The 17,368-nt window shown below is 41.3% G+C and overlaps 1 protein-coding gene across 2 annotated transcripts in view; it reads left to right on the top strand.

Moving 5' to 3' along the window:
• The window catches only part of IGF2R (insulin like growth factor 2 receptor), a 274,566-nt gene that overhangs the window by 236,483 nt on the left and 20,715 nt on the right, over positions 1–17,368 (top strand). For both annotated transcript variants that reach the window (XR_005748735.1, XM_040350930.1), the window contains exons 40-45: positions 3,020–3,254; positions 4,585–4,718; positions 6,486–6,600; positions 8,565–8,708; positions 9,826–10,007; positions 15,485–15,671. Coding sequence is in view for 1 of the 2 variants with exons in the window: in XM_040350930.1 (XP_040206864.1) it covers positions 3,020–3,254; positions 4,585–4,718; positions 6,486–6,600; positions 8,565–8,708; positions 9,826–10,007; positions 15,485–15,671 (997 nt within the window). In the remaining variant the exon portion in view is untranslated. The remainder of the gene's footprint in view (positions 1–3,019; positions 3,255–4,584; positions 4,719–6,485; positions 6,601–8,564; positions 8,709–9,825; positions 10,008–15,484; positions 15,672–17,368) is intronic.

Here is a 17,368-nt window from a genome sequence, read left to right as displayed (position 1 = left end):
GATGGTAGCCTCTTTCGAGGCCGTCCCTTATGCCCAGTTTCATTCGAGACTACTTCAGGGCAGCATTCTAGCCTCCGGAAACAGGAAGATCCAAGCTCTGGATCTACCCATGCGCCTGTCCTCACAGGTGCGCCAAAGCTTCAGTTGGTGGTTACAAACCAAGAACTTGCGGAGAGGAAAAACCTTTCTCCCAGTCACCTGGAAGGTGATAGCCACAGATGCCAGCCTAAGGGGCTGGGGAGCTGTTTTGGAAGAAGCTTCAGCCCAGGGGACCTGGGTCAAAACCGAGAGAGCTCTGCCCATCAACATACTCGAGTTACGGGCAGTATACTTAGCCCTCAAGACCTGGACAAGCAGGTTAGAAGGTCACCCAGTTCGGATTCAATCTGACAATGCTACAGCAGTAGCTTATATCCATCACCAAGGAGGCACCCAAAGTCAAGGCGTCCAGAAGGAGGTGAATCGCATCTTAAGATGGGCAGAAGAACATGTTCCTGGTCTTTTTGCAATCTTCGTTCCAGGGGTAGAAAACTGGCAAGCAGACTACTTGAGTCGACAGCAACTTTGTACAGGAGAGTGGTCTGTCCCCCCCCCCCCCCCGAGATCATTCAGGCCATATGCCAGAGATGGTGGGGAACCCCCCGGATGTAGACCTGTTGGCCTCCAGGTTCAACAGGAAATTGGACAACTTTGTGTCCAGGACAAGAGATCCTCTGGCCTACGGTTCGGATGCACTAGTGGTTCCATGGAATCAGTTTTCACTGATCTATGCATTCCCTCCAATCGCTCTTCTACAGAGGCTACTCTGCAGGATCAAGAAGGAAAGGATTCCGGTAATCTTAGTGGCCCCAGATTGGCCCTTGGTACGCCGAGATCGTAAATATGGCGGTAGGAACCCCTTGGAAGCTTCCGCTTCGCTATGACCTGCTGTCGCAAGATCCAGTGTTCCATCCTTCCTTACAAACGCTAAATTTGGCGGTTTGGCTGCCGAGACCCACATTCTGATGAAGAGAGGAATCTCAGGCTCGGTGCTTTCTACACTTATTAATGCCAGAAAGCCAGCTTCCAGACTTATTTACTATAGAGTCTGGAAAGCATATGTTTCACGGTGTGAAACCAACAAGTGGAATCCTCAAAGATATGACATAAGTAGGATTCTTGCCTTTTGTCAGCTAGGAGTGGATATGAAATTGGCCCTTAGTACCATTAAGGGTCAAATATTAGCTTGATCGGTCTTCTTTCAAAGTCCTCTGGCATCTCATTCCCTAGTACGGGCTTTCATTCAGGGGGTAGAGCGGATTAATCCGCCAGTTAGATCTCCCTTGTGCCCATGGGATTTGAATCTAGTACTATCAGTGTTGCAGAAGCAACCTTTTGAACCTATTCGCCACATTACGCTGATACTTTTAAGTAGGAATTTGGCGTTTCTGATTGCTGTCTCTTCAGCTAGAAGAGTATCTGAATTGGCAGCTCTTTCTTGCAAGAAGCCTCATTTAGTTTGTCATAAAGAAAAAAGTATACTACGACCCCATCCTGCATTTTTACCTAAGGTGGTGTCGGCTTTTAATTTAAATCGGGACATTATCCTACCGGATCCACAGGCAGCGGAGGAAAAGTTATTACACTCTTTAGATCTCGTGAGAGCAGTAAAGGCCTATCTGCAGGCAACCGCTCAAATAAGAAAAACCGTGGAGAAATGGAGAAGGTTGCAGGCAATGGCATTAAAAGTCCTTGGAGCCCAACATTTTGCTAGACGCCCGTGTGATGTCCCCCTGGTTTGTGGATGACGCCAGTACCGGTACTGGCGTCATCCACAAACCAGGGGGACATCACACGGGCGTCTAGCTACATTTTGGGCTCTAAGGACTTTTTAATGCCATTGCCTGCAACCTTCTCCATTTGTATGGACTGAGGATCTCCAGGCTGGCTACCGGTGAGTCAGATTTCCCATCTGCCCACTGGTGTCCGGCCCTTTCTACCCAGCATACAGCCTATAACGTGAATATACCCCTGGAACAGGTTCTTGTTTTGTTGCTTACCAGCAACTGACTGCCCTACTATCTTACGCAATTTTGCTTTCGTTTTAATGATATTCTCCCCCTAACTGGCTGGAGTAGTGTTCTTTTAAATCACAGCCAATGTTAGGCTAACATAAGACCGACCGTTGCCTATCCCCAACGCGGCCCATCTTTCATTGAAATATCTATGCTCCTGAGGAAGCGCTATTCACAAGCGCGCAACATGTAGAGCAAGTCCTCCTATTCCTCTGGATCACCACTCGGGTTACACATTATACAGCCAAGTTCATGATTATGCTTTATATTTAAGCTCTTTTATGTTGGAATTATATAACCATTGTGACAAACCTGTGTGGAACCAGCTATTCATTTAATTTCCTTTGTGGTTTTATGTTTATAACTGCTTTTATGATATTTCTATACCAATAAATCTTTCTAGCTTTTTCATAATATTTGTACCGTGTGCCTTCAAAGCCCAATCTATTAGTTTTCAGCCAAATTCATCAATATCGGGGTGGTGGCACACCTAATATCGGTGCATCCGCAGTATCGCCCTGCGATTGATGCACGTTAAATCTAGGCCTCTTTCCCCTCTAACATATGTTTGTTTTTTTAAAAACAATTGAAAAGAAATACCTTTACAACCCTTTTTAATACCCATTTAATACAGTATCCATGGTGAGAATGTATAATCAGTTGGTGCCTTCTTAGATTTCACCTATTCTTTTAATGTTCATCTGCCTTTTTAATCTCCCTGCTTAAAACACTGTTATGTAAAGCTGAATAGATCCAAGTTATTGTCCTCATATTTCTGGCCACATTAGATGGTACATCTCCCATTATTGTGTTTTCAGGGAATCTTTTGCAAGAAAGTGTCTCCCTTGTGCACATAGGTGAAAGCTACCAATTTACTTTTAAAACCACTGCATCATGGACACTAATGTTATCTGACTTTCAGGATTAGAGAATGAGAGGTAAACGCCTGTCTGCTTGTTTTTCAGTATCTGAAAGGAGACGCTCCACCATCATCTTTAAGTGCGATGAACGTGCTGCAAGAGGAGCCCCTGTGTTGGTCGCTGACACCAAGGGGTGCTCAGCGACATTTGAATGGAAAACGCAGTTGGCATGTCTTCCAAGGAAGTTGGATTGCAAGTTCATTATTGATCACAAATCTTATGACTTAAGGATGCTCTCCTCCTTGACTGGATCCTGGTCTTTTGCGTCAGATGGTAGCAAGTAAGTCACTCAAAGTTACAAATGTCTTTTTAATTCCAGATACATTAATATGTGTATTTTGCTATATGTCATTAAAGAATAAGTTCATCTTTGGGAACATGTTATATGTTCCACCCGATTTTAGGGTGAAACATGTAACATGTTCCCAGTGTGGCAGCCGCTACCACCAGTGCTCTGGTAGTTCATTGAAGCTTCCTGTCAGTGAGCATCTGTTTACCCGTACGGGTTGTACAGGTAAACGGATACACTCACAGTGTGCAAGAGACCTGCATGGCACCAGCGAACTGCTGATGGCTGGTTCAATGCTTTACAGCAGGGGTGCCCAACCGGTGGCCTGGGGGGCCACATGTGGCCCGCAGAGCCCTCTGATGTGGCCCACGACCTCCTGCTCTGGGATGGCTGGTGGGCAATCCCAGATTGCAGGTTGCCGATCTGCCATCCGAGAGCATCAGTGTTGTAAATGAAGCCGGCGGTAGAGGAAGCAAGTGGCTTTTCAGAAGGTGCATCACACCTGCAGGATATAATGGACGTCTATGGCAATGTGCAGCTTGCACTGCGCTGCAATAGATCGCAGCCCATCAGTGTAAAAGCAGCCTTGTGCCCCTTTCACATGATCGGTCCAACCCAATCAGACCTTCCATTTACCTCTATGGAGCGGCAGTTGTAAACAGACTTTTGTCCGTTTACACCTGCCTACCTCCAATACAATCTGCTAAAAAAAACAAACAGATCTGCCCCCTTCTATCTGATTGGATCAGAGGGCCCATAGAGTAGATTGGGCTGTGTCTGCTTTGCATATGCAGACTGGACACAGACCTGTCATCTGCCCGCTCCGCTCATTGTGGCCCGCGACTGGTTACTAAGTGGTTTAAGTGGCCCTCGGCCTTCAAAATGTTGGGTACCCCTGCTTTACAGGCTCCTAATACATACAAATAAAAAATGCATATTTTTTTTACCTGTAGAAAGATGTGCATTTATTGTTTTTTGTACAAAAGTGAACTTATCTTTTAAGAAGCTGTCAGTTTATGATTTCAGAGGATAGCACATAAAAGGATTCATGCTTCGCTAAAAAAGGGTAAAAGCGAATACAGCACTGAAAGTTTGTATTGCTTTTAAAGACGTGAAAAATCCCTGTAGTGATGTTAATTATGTAGATGTAGGTCCCCCATTGCCTTTTGAGATGCACATTCCGTCTGCCTGTTTTGTACATTGAGATTTAGCAAGCTTCTATAAATTTTGGATAATGTATTTATTTCCCATTGTACTTTCTTCTTTTTCTCTTTTCCTTATACTTTTCTCTACATTTTATTTTTTATTGTTTGATGTACAGGTATTATTTAAACCTTTGTCAAAGAGTGAACCAGGGTCCTAGTGCATGCTCAGAGAGTGCTAGTGTGTGCCGGGAGAGTAACGGGCGAGTTCAGGCTTTGGGGCAAGTTCACACACAGAAGGTTACAGTGAAGGGTAAGTTAAATGTAAATTTCTTCAGTCTTTTTCAAAATGTATTTGTAGATAGTAATGTTACTAATTGTACTTATGCTTTTCATTTAACTGATGGAATTGCTTAAGGAAGAATCTGATAATTTTAGGAAAAATGTAAAGTAAAAAAAGAAATGCCTTGCATGCAGTCCCGTTTAAATACTTTGTACAGATATTTATATGCCATATTTGCTGGCGTATAAGACGACCCCCTAATTTTCCAACTAAAACGTTGGTTTTGGGATATACTCGCCGTATAAGACGACTCCCTTCCGACACACCTCACTGTGCCCATTGCCTACCTCACTGTGCCCATTGCCTACCTCACTGTGCCCATTGCCTACCTCACTGTGCCCATTGCCTACCTTACTGTGCCGATCTCCAGCTCTTCATACCTTATCCCTGTATGCAGAGTCAGACTTTGGGTGTCCATTGTTCAAAAGCCGCGCCGCCACCTCGTCCTGTTCCGTGATAGGCAGAACACTGTTTCCCAGCAGAGCCTGTGTTCCGCCTATCACGGAGGTCCTCTCGTCCGAGGATGAAAGGACCTCCGTGATAGGCGGAACACTAAACACAGGCTCTGCTGGGAAACTGAGTGTTCCACCTATCACGGAACAGGAAGAGGAGGCGGCGCAGCTTTTGAACAATGGATGCCCGCAATATGACTGACTCTGCATTACAGGTACCGGCGTATAAGACGACTCGATTTTTGGGGGATATTTTTAAGTACAAAAGGTCGTCTTATACGCCGGAAAATACAGTATGTGTTCCTGATCAGATCATTTCTCTGGAGCAGGGGTCTCCAAACATTCTGAACAGTTTACTGTCCTTTAGACTTTGAGGGGTGCCAGACTGCCCAGTGAAAGCAGCAAAAGCCCTGGCGTCAATGGGAGTTAACAATGCCCATCAAGGTATTGATGAGAGGAATATTGCCACATAGTTGGTATCAGGGCAACATTCATTCCCCTATCATTGGTGTCAGTGGGAAGAGTCGTGTCTTGTTATTGGTGTCCGTGGGAGGGATTTGTTGGGGATCAGTGGTAGAAATAGTTCCCTTTTGTTTGTGACAGACACAGGAATTATGCTCTGTTTGTGTCAGTAGGAGGTATATATAGTGCCTTGTACCAGCGGGAAAAATAGTGCCCCAAGGGCTAGATAAAAGCAAGCAAAAGGCCAAATCTGGCCCCCAGTCTGTAGTTTGAAGACCACTGCTCTAGAGCATGTAATGGCAGAGTACTTTGGTAATAAAAAAGCAATTTCCCATGATCCAGTTAGAAATCTCCCTGCTTAGCTAGTGCATTACTTGTGGCTTGAAAGCAACATGCAATAATAGAAGGAATAGGTGTAGACTTATGGCTTGAATGGTGACAGGGATGGGTGCTGACCCATGGCTTGATGGATGGCATTAAATGGCTGATTACCATAGGAGAGGTTAATGGGTTACAGTACTTTCAACTACTTTTGCTCTATAGCCAAACTTTCACTGGCACTTGTGTCTCCATTGGAAGGATAACCCTAACCTCTTGTGCCAATGACAACTATAAACATTTTGGCTTTCCCATCACTTTCTATTTTGGTGACAATAGTCATGAGGACAAATGGGGTCAATTTTGGGGGCATTAACAGGGATCGAAGCCCGACTAATATAATCTCTGCACTCTATCCAAAACCAGAAAAAGAGGTTTGGCCGAACGTAAACTGTAATTACTCTTCTTTTGCAAACACTTTAAATACAACCTTTGTCTTTTCTAGGTAATGTAGTGTCAGTGACTTATTCCGGTGGAGACTCTTGTGGAAAGGACAAAACATTTTCTACCACAATAGAGCTGACGTGTGCGAATGTAACTGGAAAACCAAAGATGAAGCGGTAAGTGGCAAGAAAATTACTGTATAACGTTTGTCCTCTGTATAATTAAATGCCCTGATTCATCTGCTACATAAATTCAACTAAAACACACACACACACACCTTTGGCAAAGTATTCATACCCCCTTGAAATTTTTCCAATTTTTTCATGTTGGAGCCAAAAACATATGGAAATTTACGTGATGGACCAACACAAAGTGGCACATAATTGTGAAGAGGAAGGAAAATGATAAATGGTTATAAAAACTATAAATATGTGAAAAGTGTGGCATGCTTTTGTATTCAGCCCCCCTGAGTCAATACTTTGTAGAACCGCCTTTCGCTGCAATTACAGCTGCAAGTCTTTTTGGGGATGTCTCTACCAGCTTTGCACATCTAGAAAGTGGCATTTTTGCCCATTCTTGGCAAAATATCTCAAGCTCTGTCAGATTGGATAAGGAGTGTCTGTGAACAGCAATTTTCCAGTCTTGCCACAGATTCTCAATTGGATTTAGGTCTGGACTTTGGGCCATTCCAACACATGACTATGCTTTGATCGAAACCATTGTATTATAGCTCTGGCTGTGTGTTTAGGGTCATTGTCCCGCTGGAAGGTGAACTTCCACCCAAGTCAAGTCTTTTGCAGACTCTACAGGTTTTGTTCTAAGATTGCCCTGTATTTGGCTCCACCAATCTTCCCATCAATTCTGACCAGCTTCCCTGTCACTGCTGAAGAAAAACATCCCCACAACATGATGCTGACACCACCATGTTTCACAGTGGGATGATGTGCAGTGTTAGTTTTCCGCCACACATAGCATATAAGGCCAAAAAATAATATTTTGGTCTCATCTGACCAGAGCACCTCCTTCCACATGTTTGCTGTGTCCCCCACATGGCTTCTCACAAACTGCAAGCTGGACTTCTTATGGCTTTCAACAATGGCTTTCTACTTGCCACTCTTCTATAAAGGTCAGATTTGTGGAGTGCACGACGAATAGTTGTCCTGTGGACAGATTCTCCCACCTGAGCTGTGGATTTCTGTTGCCATGGGCCTCTTGGCTGCTTCTCAAATAATGTTCTCCTAGCCCGACCTGTCAGATTGTGGACGGCCATGTCTTGGTAGGTTTGCAGTTGTGCCATTCTTTTTCCATTTTCGAATGATGGATTAAACAGTGCTCTGTGAGATGTTCAAAGCTTGGTATTTTTTTTTATAATCTAACCCTGCTTTAAACTTCTCCATAACTTTATCCCTGACCTGTCTAGTGTGTTCCTTGGCCTTCTTGATGCGGTTTGTCCACTAAGGTTTTCTAACAAACCGATACCACTTTTTTAAGACAGAGTACAAGTACCGATACTTTTTTTCAAGTACTCGCCGATACCGAATACTTTTTTTTTTTTATCTCATGTGTCGGTGGCACGTGTCCAGTATTTTTTTTTTTTTTTATCTTCAACAATTTTAATTTTTTATTTTTTTACAATTTTTATTTATAATGCTTCCTTTTTTTTAAGGGGGGTGGGGGCCGTGTCGGTGTGTTTTTTATTTTATTTTCTACAATAATTTTTTTTATTCTTAATTCTTTATTTTTTTTATTTATTTGTTTTCAGCCCTGTTGGGGGGCTTTGGTGAAATCAGGGGTCTTAACTGACCTCTGACCTTTTTTTTATTTTATTTATTTTTAAATAAAAAAAAATTTTTAATTAAAGGGCCAATTTTTTTTTTTTTTTTATAGAGGGCCCCATGTGGCATACCCCCTTTTTTTTATAAATGTTTATTTTTGTGTGTGTGTGTATGTATGTGTGTGTGTGTGTGTGTGTGTATATATATGTGTATATATATATATATATATATGTATATATATATATATATATATATATATATATATATATATATATATATACACACACAAAAATAAACAATTTATAAAAAAAATATATATATAAAACAATTTTTTTTTATTATATTTTTTTTTTTTTTTTTTTTAGATACAACTCGGAGTCTTGTCAGTACATAATTACATGGGAGACCAGAGCAGCTTGTGCTGTTGTTCCAAAAGAGGTTGTGATGACACATGGAATCGTATATGGAGACAATGGTGCAAGTGTTAACATGTCAGGCATCTTTCTCAAGTAAGACTTTTATATTTTATTACATTGTTTTATTTTTTTTAAAAAACAACCCTTTCAGCTTGTAAAATGTTTTTTTATTTTCGTGTTTGTTTTCGTAAGTCTTTCAAATAATGCAGTTTTACATGGTTGTTGAACTTCTATTTCACTGTATGCTTTGATGATGAGCATTAGTGGTAATAAATTATAGTAATATTCACTGATTAGTTCCATAAAGCAATGAGAAGTGTACATTGTGCACTAATCTAGAGCAATCATTACTTCACTGTACTTTGTAATGGTTTGCTGCATTTTACACTTCATCTGTACGTATTGGCCTGCTTTACTGAATATGTCTGAATACCGTATTTCTTTATATGGTGATCTAAATCTATTAACCACTGAGGCTCAAGTTCTCACTTTTGTGCTTTATTCTCTATATATTCTCTATAATATATATATATATATATATATATATATATATATATATATATATATATATATATATATATATATATATATATATATATATATATATATATATATATATATATATATATATATATATGTGTGTGTGTGTATAATCTCTCTCACACACACACACAATGGAACCTTGGATTACGAGCTTAATCCGTTCCAGGAGTATGCTCGTAATGCAAAGTACTTGCATATCAAAGCGAGTTTTCCCATTGAAGTCAATGGAAACGAAAATAATTAGTGCTGCATTGACTTCAATGGGATGCAATTCTGCATGCGGCCAGAGGTGGGGGGGGCGCCGGAGAGCCTCGGAAACGGCCGAAAAGGGCCGAGGACACTTCGGCTGACCTCGGCAAAACTCGGAAAGACTTTCTAACCGAGATTTGCAGAGGTAAGCCGCGCTGTCCTCTGGCCTTTCCGTGCATTTCCAAATGGCGCCGATTTGCGACGTTCAGCTCGGCTCAGGCCAAAAGCGGTACCGCTTTGGCCTGAATCGTGCTTGTTTTGCGAGACGACACTCCCAAACCAAGTCACGATTTTTTCAAATGCAGTGCTCATATTGCGAAATGCTTGTTAATTGCGTTACAATTCGAGGTTCCACTGTATATTTTCTTCTTTATTATTAATTTGTTATATTAAACTCAGACATTTTTACTGTCTGCAGATTTTACAATGCCAGTGGGGATGTAAGAGTGACAGATCATTATATGTATGAAATTCAACTTTCTGGTAGAGAAAACTCTGCCCATCAGAATTGTAATGGAGCCAGCGTATGCCAAGTAAAGACAAATGATCCATTCACAAGAGCAATCGGTTCTCCTACCAAAGCCAAGTATTATATCGATGGTAAGTTTTTTTTATTATCCTGTTTTTACTAATTTACAAAAAAATACATATCGTGGCTTCCTATTGATTTTCTGCTACTCCTAAAAAGATATGCTAAAAGTGTTTTTGAAGGCAGCACAATATGTTCACAATTATTACTCTAATATTGTATTTAGTTTGTATACAGCAATACATATTCTTTGTTATTTTAGTCCTAGCTGTGGCTACCTACTCTTTAGATTTTAGTATGGCTTTGTTATTTATCACCTTGGTGTGTATGCCAAGAAGTACACAATGTACTGAGTGTAGCATTTAGGAGTGTGCCAATGTGCAGATTTCAGCATTCAGGAGTGCGCAGAATATAGAGTGCAGTGTTTACAAGTGCGCAAGGGCCTGGAAGCCAGCTGCTACGTCCTTAACAGATGAGTCCTCAGCTGTCAGAGTTGTTAAAAAAAAAAAAAAAAAAAAAAAAAAAAAAATTGCCGGCAATAAAAATGACATTGTGTTTCCCCCTTACCCCAAAAAAGTCTATACCAGGCCCTTTGAACGTTTGCAGTTGGGGGAAAAAAAGTAAAAAAATATATATGGCGTAAAAATTCATACCAGACTATTATTCGAGCATGCAGCCTCGCGGGTCAGAAAAGGGTGTGGGGGGGGGGGGGGCATAGCGAGTGCACCAATCCCCCACGACATCTACTGATCCATACTGGAACACATGCCTTGGGAGAGGGGCTGGGGGGGGGGGGGGTTGATGTGCTTTCACCTAAAAAGTGAGTAAAGATGCAACACTTTTTTGGTGAGTTTCTAAAAGTGCTCCCCCCCCCTCCCTGCTCGCTTGTCCCCTCCCTTTCCTGACGTGTTGCATGCTCGGGTAAGGGCCTGGTATGGATTGGGGAGGGGGCATGCAATTTATTTTGACAATATTTTGTTTTTATATTGCTGGCAATTCTTGTCCACTGACATCTGATGACTCCGTTGTTAAGGGCACAGCACCCAGTTTCCCAGCCCGCTTCCCAACAGCTGCATAGATGTGAACCTAGGATAAAGGATACGTTCACCTATGGGAACACGTTATATGTTCCACCAGTTTTTAGGGTGGAACATCGAACATGTTACTGCTCCTGCAGCCACCCCTCAATTGTCCCATCCCCCCTCAAGACTGCAAGCTTGGGATCTTTTTAAAAAGGTGACCTTATCCTTTAAAGCAGGGGTGTCAAACTGGCGGCCCTCCAGCTGTTCCGAAACTACAAGTCCCATCATGCCTCTACCTGTGAGAGTCATGCTTGTAACGGTTAGCCTTGCAATGCCTCATGGGACTTGTAGTTTTGCAACAGCTGGAGGGCCGCCAGTTTGACACCCCTGCTTTAAAGGGAACATTTGCCTCATAATGGATTGAACGGCACTGAATGCTTTCATACAGGTAAAAAAAAAAAAGTTGCAGATGGAATCTCTTTACAGTATTTTTTTTCTGATCCTGTGTCCCTTAATGAACTTCAGGAAAAGGATTTCATGCTTAGTCATAACTCCTGTTTTCTAGCTTTGATGGAGATTAAAATTTAACCAAGGAGGTTTATTTATTAATTTGTTATGTAATGGCTGGTGACGTACATATATATTTGCATTTCTACCCTCATGAGAATCTATAATACTTAAAGTGGTTGTTAAGGTTTACATTTTTTTTTTTTGAGTGAGTGAAAAACTTATATAGCGCAACACATGCGAACTGAATCGCCTCAGGGCGCTTGGTATCCATTCCCTACTGTATTTTGCCTTCATAATAGATGGGTTTTGAGTTTTTTCCTGAAAGCCTGGTGATTCACTTCCGTTCGGATGCTAGGTGGTAGTGCGTTGCACAGTCTAGGTCCTTGGATTGCAAAACTTCGTTCTCCTTTGGACTTGTATCTGGCCTTGGGTATCTGGAGTAGTTTTTGGTTAGTGGAACGGAGAACACGATGGGGGTTGTGACAATTACATTTTTCGCATAGATATTGGGGGGCACTTCCTTGAACACACTTTGAGTCAAAGTGCCTTAAACGTAATTCTGTCTTTTACTGGAAACCAGTGAAGGGATCTCAGGGAGGGCGAGATTGATTCCCAGGGTTTTTTCCCAGTCACAAGCCGTGCCGCCGTATTTTGAACGACTTGTAGACGAGCGATTTGGTACTTTGGGAGTCCGATATAAATGGCGTTTGCATAGTCGAGTCTGGAGTTGATTATCGTTCCCACCACGACTGCAGTGTCTTCTTTCGGGATAAAGGGTATAAGTCTCTGTAGCAGGCGCAGCAGATGGTGGGATGCGCTGACTACTGAACTTATTTGTGCATCCATTGTCATGTTGGAGTCAAAAGTGACTCCAAAATTTTTGACTTTGGTGTTTGGGATGATGGTTTGTCCCAGAATGGGCGGTAGTGTCCATGTTGTTGTGGGAAGTCTCTTTCGGGTTGGCGTGGAACAGAAGAAGTTCTGTTTTTGAGCCATTGAGTTTAAGGTAACTCTCCGTCATCCAATTTTCTATCAAAGTAAGGCATTTCTCTAGTCCGAGATAATGATCCTTTTTGTTGCTGATGCGAAAGAGTTTGGTGTCGTCCACGTAGGAATGGTAGAGTAAATTCTGGTTATTGATGATTTCGAAGAGAGGGCGTAGATAGATATTGAATAGTACGGGCGACAAGGGGGATCCCTGAGGGACTCCGCATGACGCCGTGCGTTTTTCAGAAGTGAAAGGACCTAGTTTCACTATTTGAGATCGTTTTTTTAAATAACAAACATGTTCTACTTGTACTTCTACTGCTATCAATCTATCCAATAAAGAGCTGAGAAGACCGGGCAGAGGAAGAGCGCGGGATGGGACATCCAGGGCTCGGGTAAGTAAAATGGGAGCCTCTAATCCTTAAGATGTGTTTTTTCACCTTAATTCATAGGATGCATTAAGGTGAAAAAACATGAACCTTTACAATCCATTTAAAGGATCACTAAAGGATTTTTTTTTCTTTTTAGCTAAATAGCTTCCTTTACCTTACTGCAGTACTGGTTTTCATGTCCTCATTGTTCGTTTTTGCTTTGAAGTAGCTGTAATTCTGCTGTGATCTCCACACTTCCTGCTTGTCTGGCTCCTTATGAAAAACTCATGGGAGCTTCTCACTGTGGTCTAAGCTGTGTGTCTAAAACTCCTCAGAACCAATCCAAATTATTTTAAAAAATAACACTGCCCTGGATTTGTTTGTTTTTGTTCTGTGGGTCTCTTTACTTCACATAAACATGAAACCAGTTTAAAACCAAAAGTGAAACTAGAGGCACATTATATGATAGAATTTAATCTAATCTATTTTTAATCATTTTTAAAAGGAATCAGTTAACTTTTTATGTCTCTCTATACCCTGTAAACAGTCATTTCAGCAAAAAATGTTTTTTCCTTTAGTGACCCTTTAACTCTTTTTAAATATCTCAATAAAATCCTTAATTAAAAAACGGTGTTCATCATGTGTATTTACTTTTTGCACCCTTATTAACAATTTAGGAGACCCCAAAAATTTCTATATCTCGGTCTTCTACTTCTTTTCCACGTGATTTTTCTAAAAATATGAGATTTTTCTGAATCTAGTCTTCAAACCTTAAAGCAGAGCTCCACTCTAAAATCATATTTTGCTTCAGTAGCTTCCTTTTAATATTGTAAAAAAAGTTTTGTGTGAATCATTTATTTTACTTGCCTGGAACACCCTGTTGCTAGGCAGAATTCCTAATCTGCCTTCTTCCTGGACTGCGGTGCTTCTCCTATCCTACCTAAGCTGCACAGACTCCTGGGAAATGAGTGTCATCATTACCCAGGAGTCATTTTATCTAGGGGCTCTTTGCATTGCGAGTGAGCAGGGGAGGATGCCAGCCTCCTACCTCTGTCTGCCATCTGTGTGTTGGATTAAGGCTCTGGGGGAGGTAGTTTCCATGTCCTCTCTGGAGAGGGTAGCAGCCGCGTCTCCATTAGTTCAGTCATTCTTTGTAGCGTGACCTGCTTTTAGCGGCAGCATGTTAGCCTCTGTTCCTGGAGCCAGAGCAAAACTATAGTAGTCATTGAGGCAGGGCGGTGCGAGCGGGTTGAACTGGTCCCTGGTCATGCCAGAGTGTTCCCCTGTCTGTTCTCCTGCGATTACCCTCTATTGCGGGTCAGACAGTCGCTGTGGGTTGCTGAGGATCAGAGCAGTGAAACGGAGCGCAGAACTTAGTCCGCAGCAGGCCTCGCTATACAGCGGATTTTGTTATCGGCGTTGTCATAACAACGGGCGGGACGTTCCTTTGTCGTTGCCCGTTGGCATGACAACCAAACAAACAAACTGCGCTACAAGCGACATTCTACGGCTCAAGTGCGAGATCAAGAGGTGCATGCCGGTTACCCAGCATGCACCTCAGCAAGAAATACAGGAAGGAAAACGAACTGGGCTTCAAGTGCCCTCACATAACATGGATGCGGCCAGATACTGAGAAGGAGAAGACAAGGAAAGTGCGCACATAGATTGCTTTAAGGACTGGGGAGACATTGCTATGTTTTATTGACTGTGACAAGTACAATCTAGCAAAAAAATTAAAATTATGACCGGAGCACCACTTTAATGCATTTTCCTTTTATTTCCTCTTTATTCTTATTTTTAAACAATTGCCCAGTTTTAGCTAGTAGTTTACAATCTTTCTCATTTTAATTTTTACTTCCCTCTTGTATATTTTCATTGTCTTAAAGCTAAAACCCCATGAAAATACAAAAATCCAACATGTTTCACTGCTGTGTTTGTAGCCTTTTCAGGGGTAACATAGTGTTAAACTTACAATATTGCTGTTAAATTACTGTATACCTGAGCATGACTTCACTTGCACCATTTCAAATATGAGATTACCTGAGTGCAGGTTCTCTGTAATATAGAAGTGTGTGTGTGTGTGTGTGTATATAATTAGTGTAGTAGCTCCCATGTTTATCCCCTCAAAGGTTTGCTATAAGGTCTCATGAATATAGGAGATTTTTGTTTTGGAGAGGAGGAGAGCGCTGCTGTGGCTGTGCATTTATGCTTGTTTGGTGTTAATGTATCCTGTTGGCCAAAGTATTGATTTATGCTGACCATTAGAATGTATAAATGTGTGTGAATGTATATCTAGCGTTAATGCGCGGTTTGTTCTTTCTGACCTTTTCTGAACAAGTGATGATTTATTTTTTTCTGACTTTTTTAAATACTTCTGCCTCTAAATGCTTGTGAATATCTGTGTGAGTTGGCCAACACGGAGGGACATTTAAAGGCTGAAAAAAAAAAAATCAAACGCCTATAAAAGTAGCGTTTTTGACATCCTGTGTGCAGGAGGCCTAAAAAGTGGCATCTTAAGAACTCTGTCCTTTTTAAAAGGAAAAAAACTTCTTTTAGTACACACAAATGTTTAAAATGTTTTTATATTTTGGGTTATGTATCATCGTGTAGTTCCTGATCGGTGCCATTGATTGCATTTTTTGTTTTTGTTTTTCACAGATGATAGTTTAGAAGCAGTTTTCTCTTCGAACTCGATATGTGGTAAAGATCGCCAAAAAAATGCCACTTCCACTATATTCTTCTACTGTATCCAAACTGAAGAGGAAGGGAGACCAGAATTCCTACATGAAACAGCCGACTGTCAGTATTTATTCTCTTGGTACACACCTGCCATCTGTCCACTGGTGTAAGTTCAAGTTTTACTAATCATATATGTTTGATGTTTAGAATGTCTCTAAAATGAGTAGTTTATTATTGTTGTGGAATGACATTTGTATATAAATACAGGATTTTACAGGTTTTCAATTTCAAAAGGCTGGTACCATTAAACTTTAGGTTGTAGTGTACCTCAAGTACAACCTCCATTTCAAAAAGGTTGGGACGCTGTTTAAAATCGACATAAAGACAAAATGCAACGATTTGCAAATCTCCTAAACCCATATTATAGTCACAATAGAAAACATGTCAAATGTGCCATTTTATGAAAAAAATAAGGTCATTTTGAAATTGATGGCATTTAACAAATTGAATTGCATTTAAAAAATACCATTGATTTTAAAATGAAAAGCAACTTCTCGGGTCAAGGTTAAAACAATCAGATTTCAGAAAGATTGATTAAAGAGCTAACTGTATTTGCAAATGTAAAGGGTTAAAAAAAAAAAAAAAAAAAAAGAATTGATTATGGATCATGATTCATTATACAATTTTATTATCCAACGAACAGCATTTTTTTTGGTTCAATATTTTTTTTTATTGAAATATATGAGAAGTAAAAATAACTATAATGATCCCATGCAGGGAATATGAGTAGTAAGCATAACATGGTACAACTTAATAATACACGTTAGAAACATATTTGATAGAAAGAACTGTCGAACATCAACAACCCTCCTGCCAAGGCCGGGTGTCAACATAGGGTGACTGAGCTTAATTGCTATGGGGTTGGAATGTGGAGTAGTCCACAAAAAAAAGAAATGAGGAAAAAAAGGCAAAGAAGAAAAAGGAGGTGTAGAATAGGTAGGAAAAAAGTTCCACGGGGGGGGGGGGGGGGGGGGGCGGCAGAGGAGGTCAGTAAGAGAGGCCTATGCTGGTTGGATGCAGAGTAGGAAGAGCGTAGGACCACCACGTGCCGCATACCTTGAGGAACAATGAACATAATTTTTAACAAATGAATGCAGCTATAAAATCATTAACAAATGATTCCTTATATTTTCTTAAGCACTTCCCTACTGCTAAACGTTATGACGTCCTGGACTTAAGGGGGGGATATTCTTTTCAGCCGGTGATTCTGCGCACCATAAGAATGATCATGGCAACAGTTCCGGCGCTTGATCATTCTTATAGGCGGCGGGAGGGGACATTTCCCACCCCGTTGCCATCCGGTGCTTCTCTGGGCTGTCCCGTGCCATCAGGGGGCCCGGTGAACGAATTGGCCGGTGCCGGTTGACGAGGATGGAGATTTCTGATGACCATAGATCATCTCTATGACCGTCGGAGGTACCCAGGAGTAAACAAAGCCGCAATCGTGTCTGTTGGCATGAGATCGGTGAATTATTTTTTCCCTGATCTTATGCTTTCCCTCCTGGAGGAGAGATGTGTGGGGTCTTATTGACCCGGCATCTCTCCACTAAGAGTACCTGTCGCAATAGATTCCTATTACAAGGGATGTTTACATTCCTTGTAATAGGAATAAAAGTGTTAAAAAAATAAAAAAAAGTAAAAAACATACGGTAAATATTTAAAATGCTCTGTCCCCAGTAGCTCGCGCTCAGAAGCGAACACACATGCAAGTCCACATATGTAAACGCCGTTCAAACCATACATGTGAGGTATTGCCGCGTGCGTTAGAACATGTGCAACAATTCTAGCACTAGACCTGCTCTG

The sequence above is a fragment of the Rana temporaria genome, chromosome 4 (genome assembly GCF_905171775.1).
Source record: "Rana temporaria chromosome 4, aRanTem1.1, whole genome shotgun sequence".
Lineage (NCBI taxonomy): Eukaryota > Metazoa > Chordata > Amphibia > Anura > Ranidae > Rana > Rana temporaria.
Note: the sequence above shows the minus strand (reverse complement) of the source record. Positions and strands in the feature narration are given on the sequence as shown.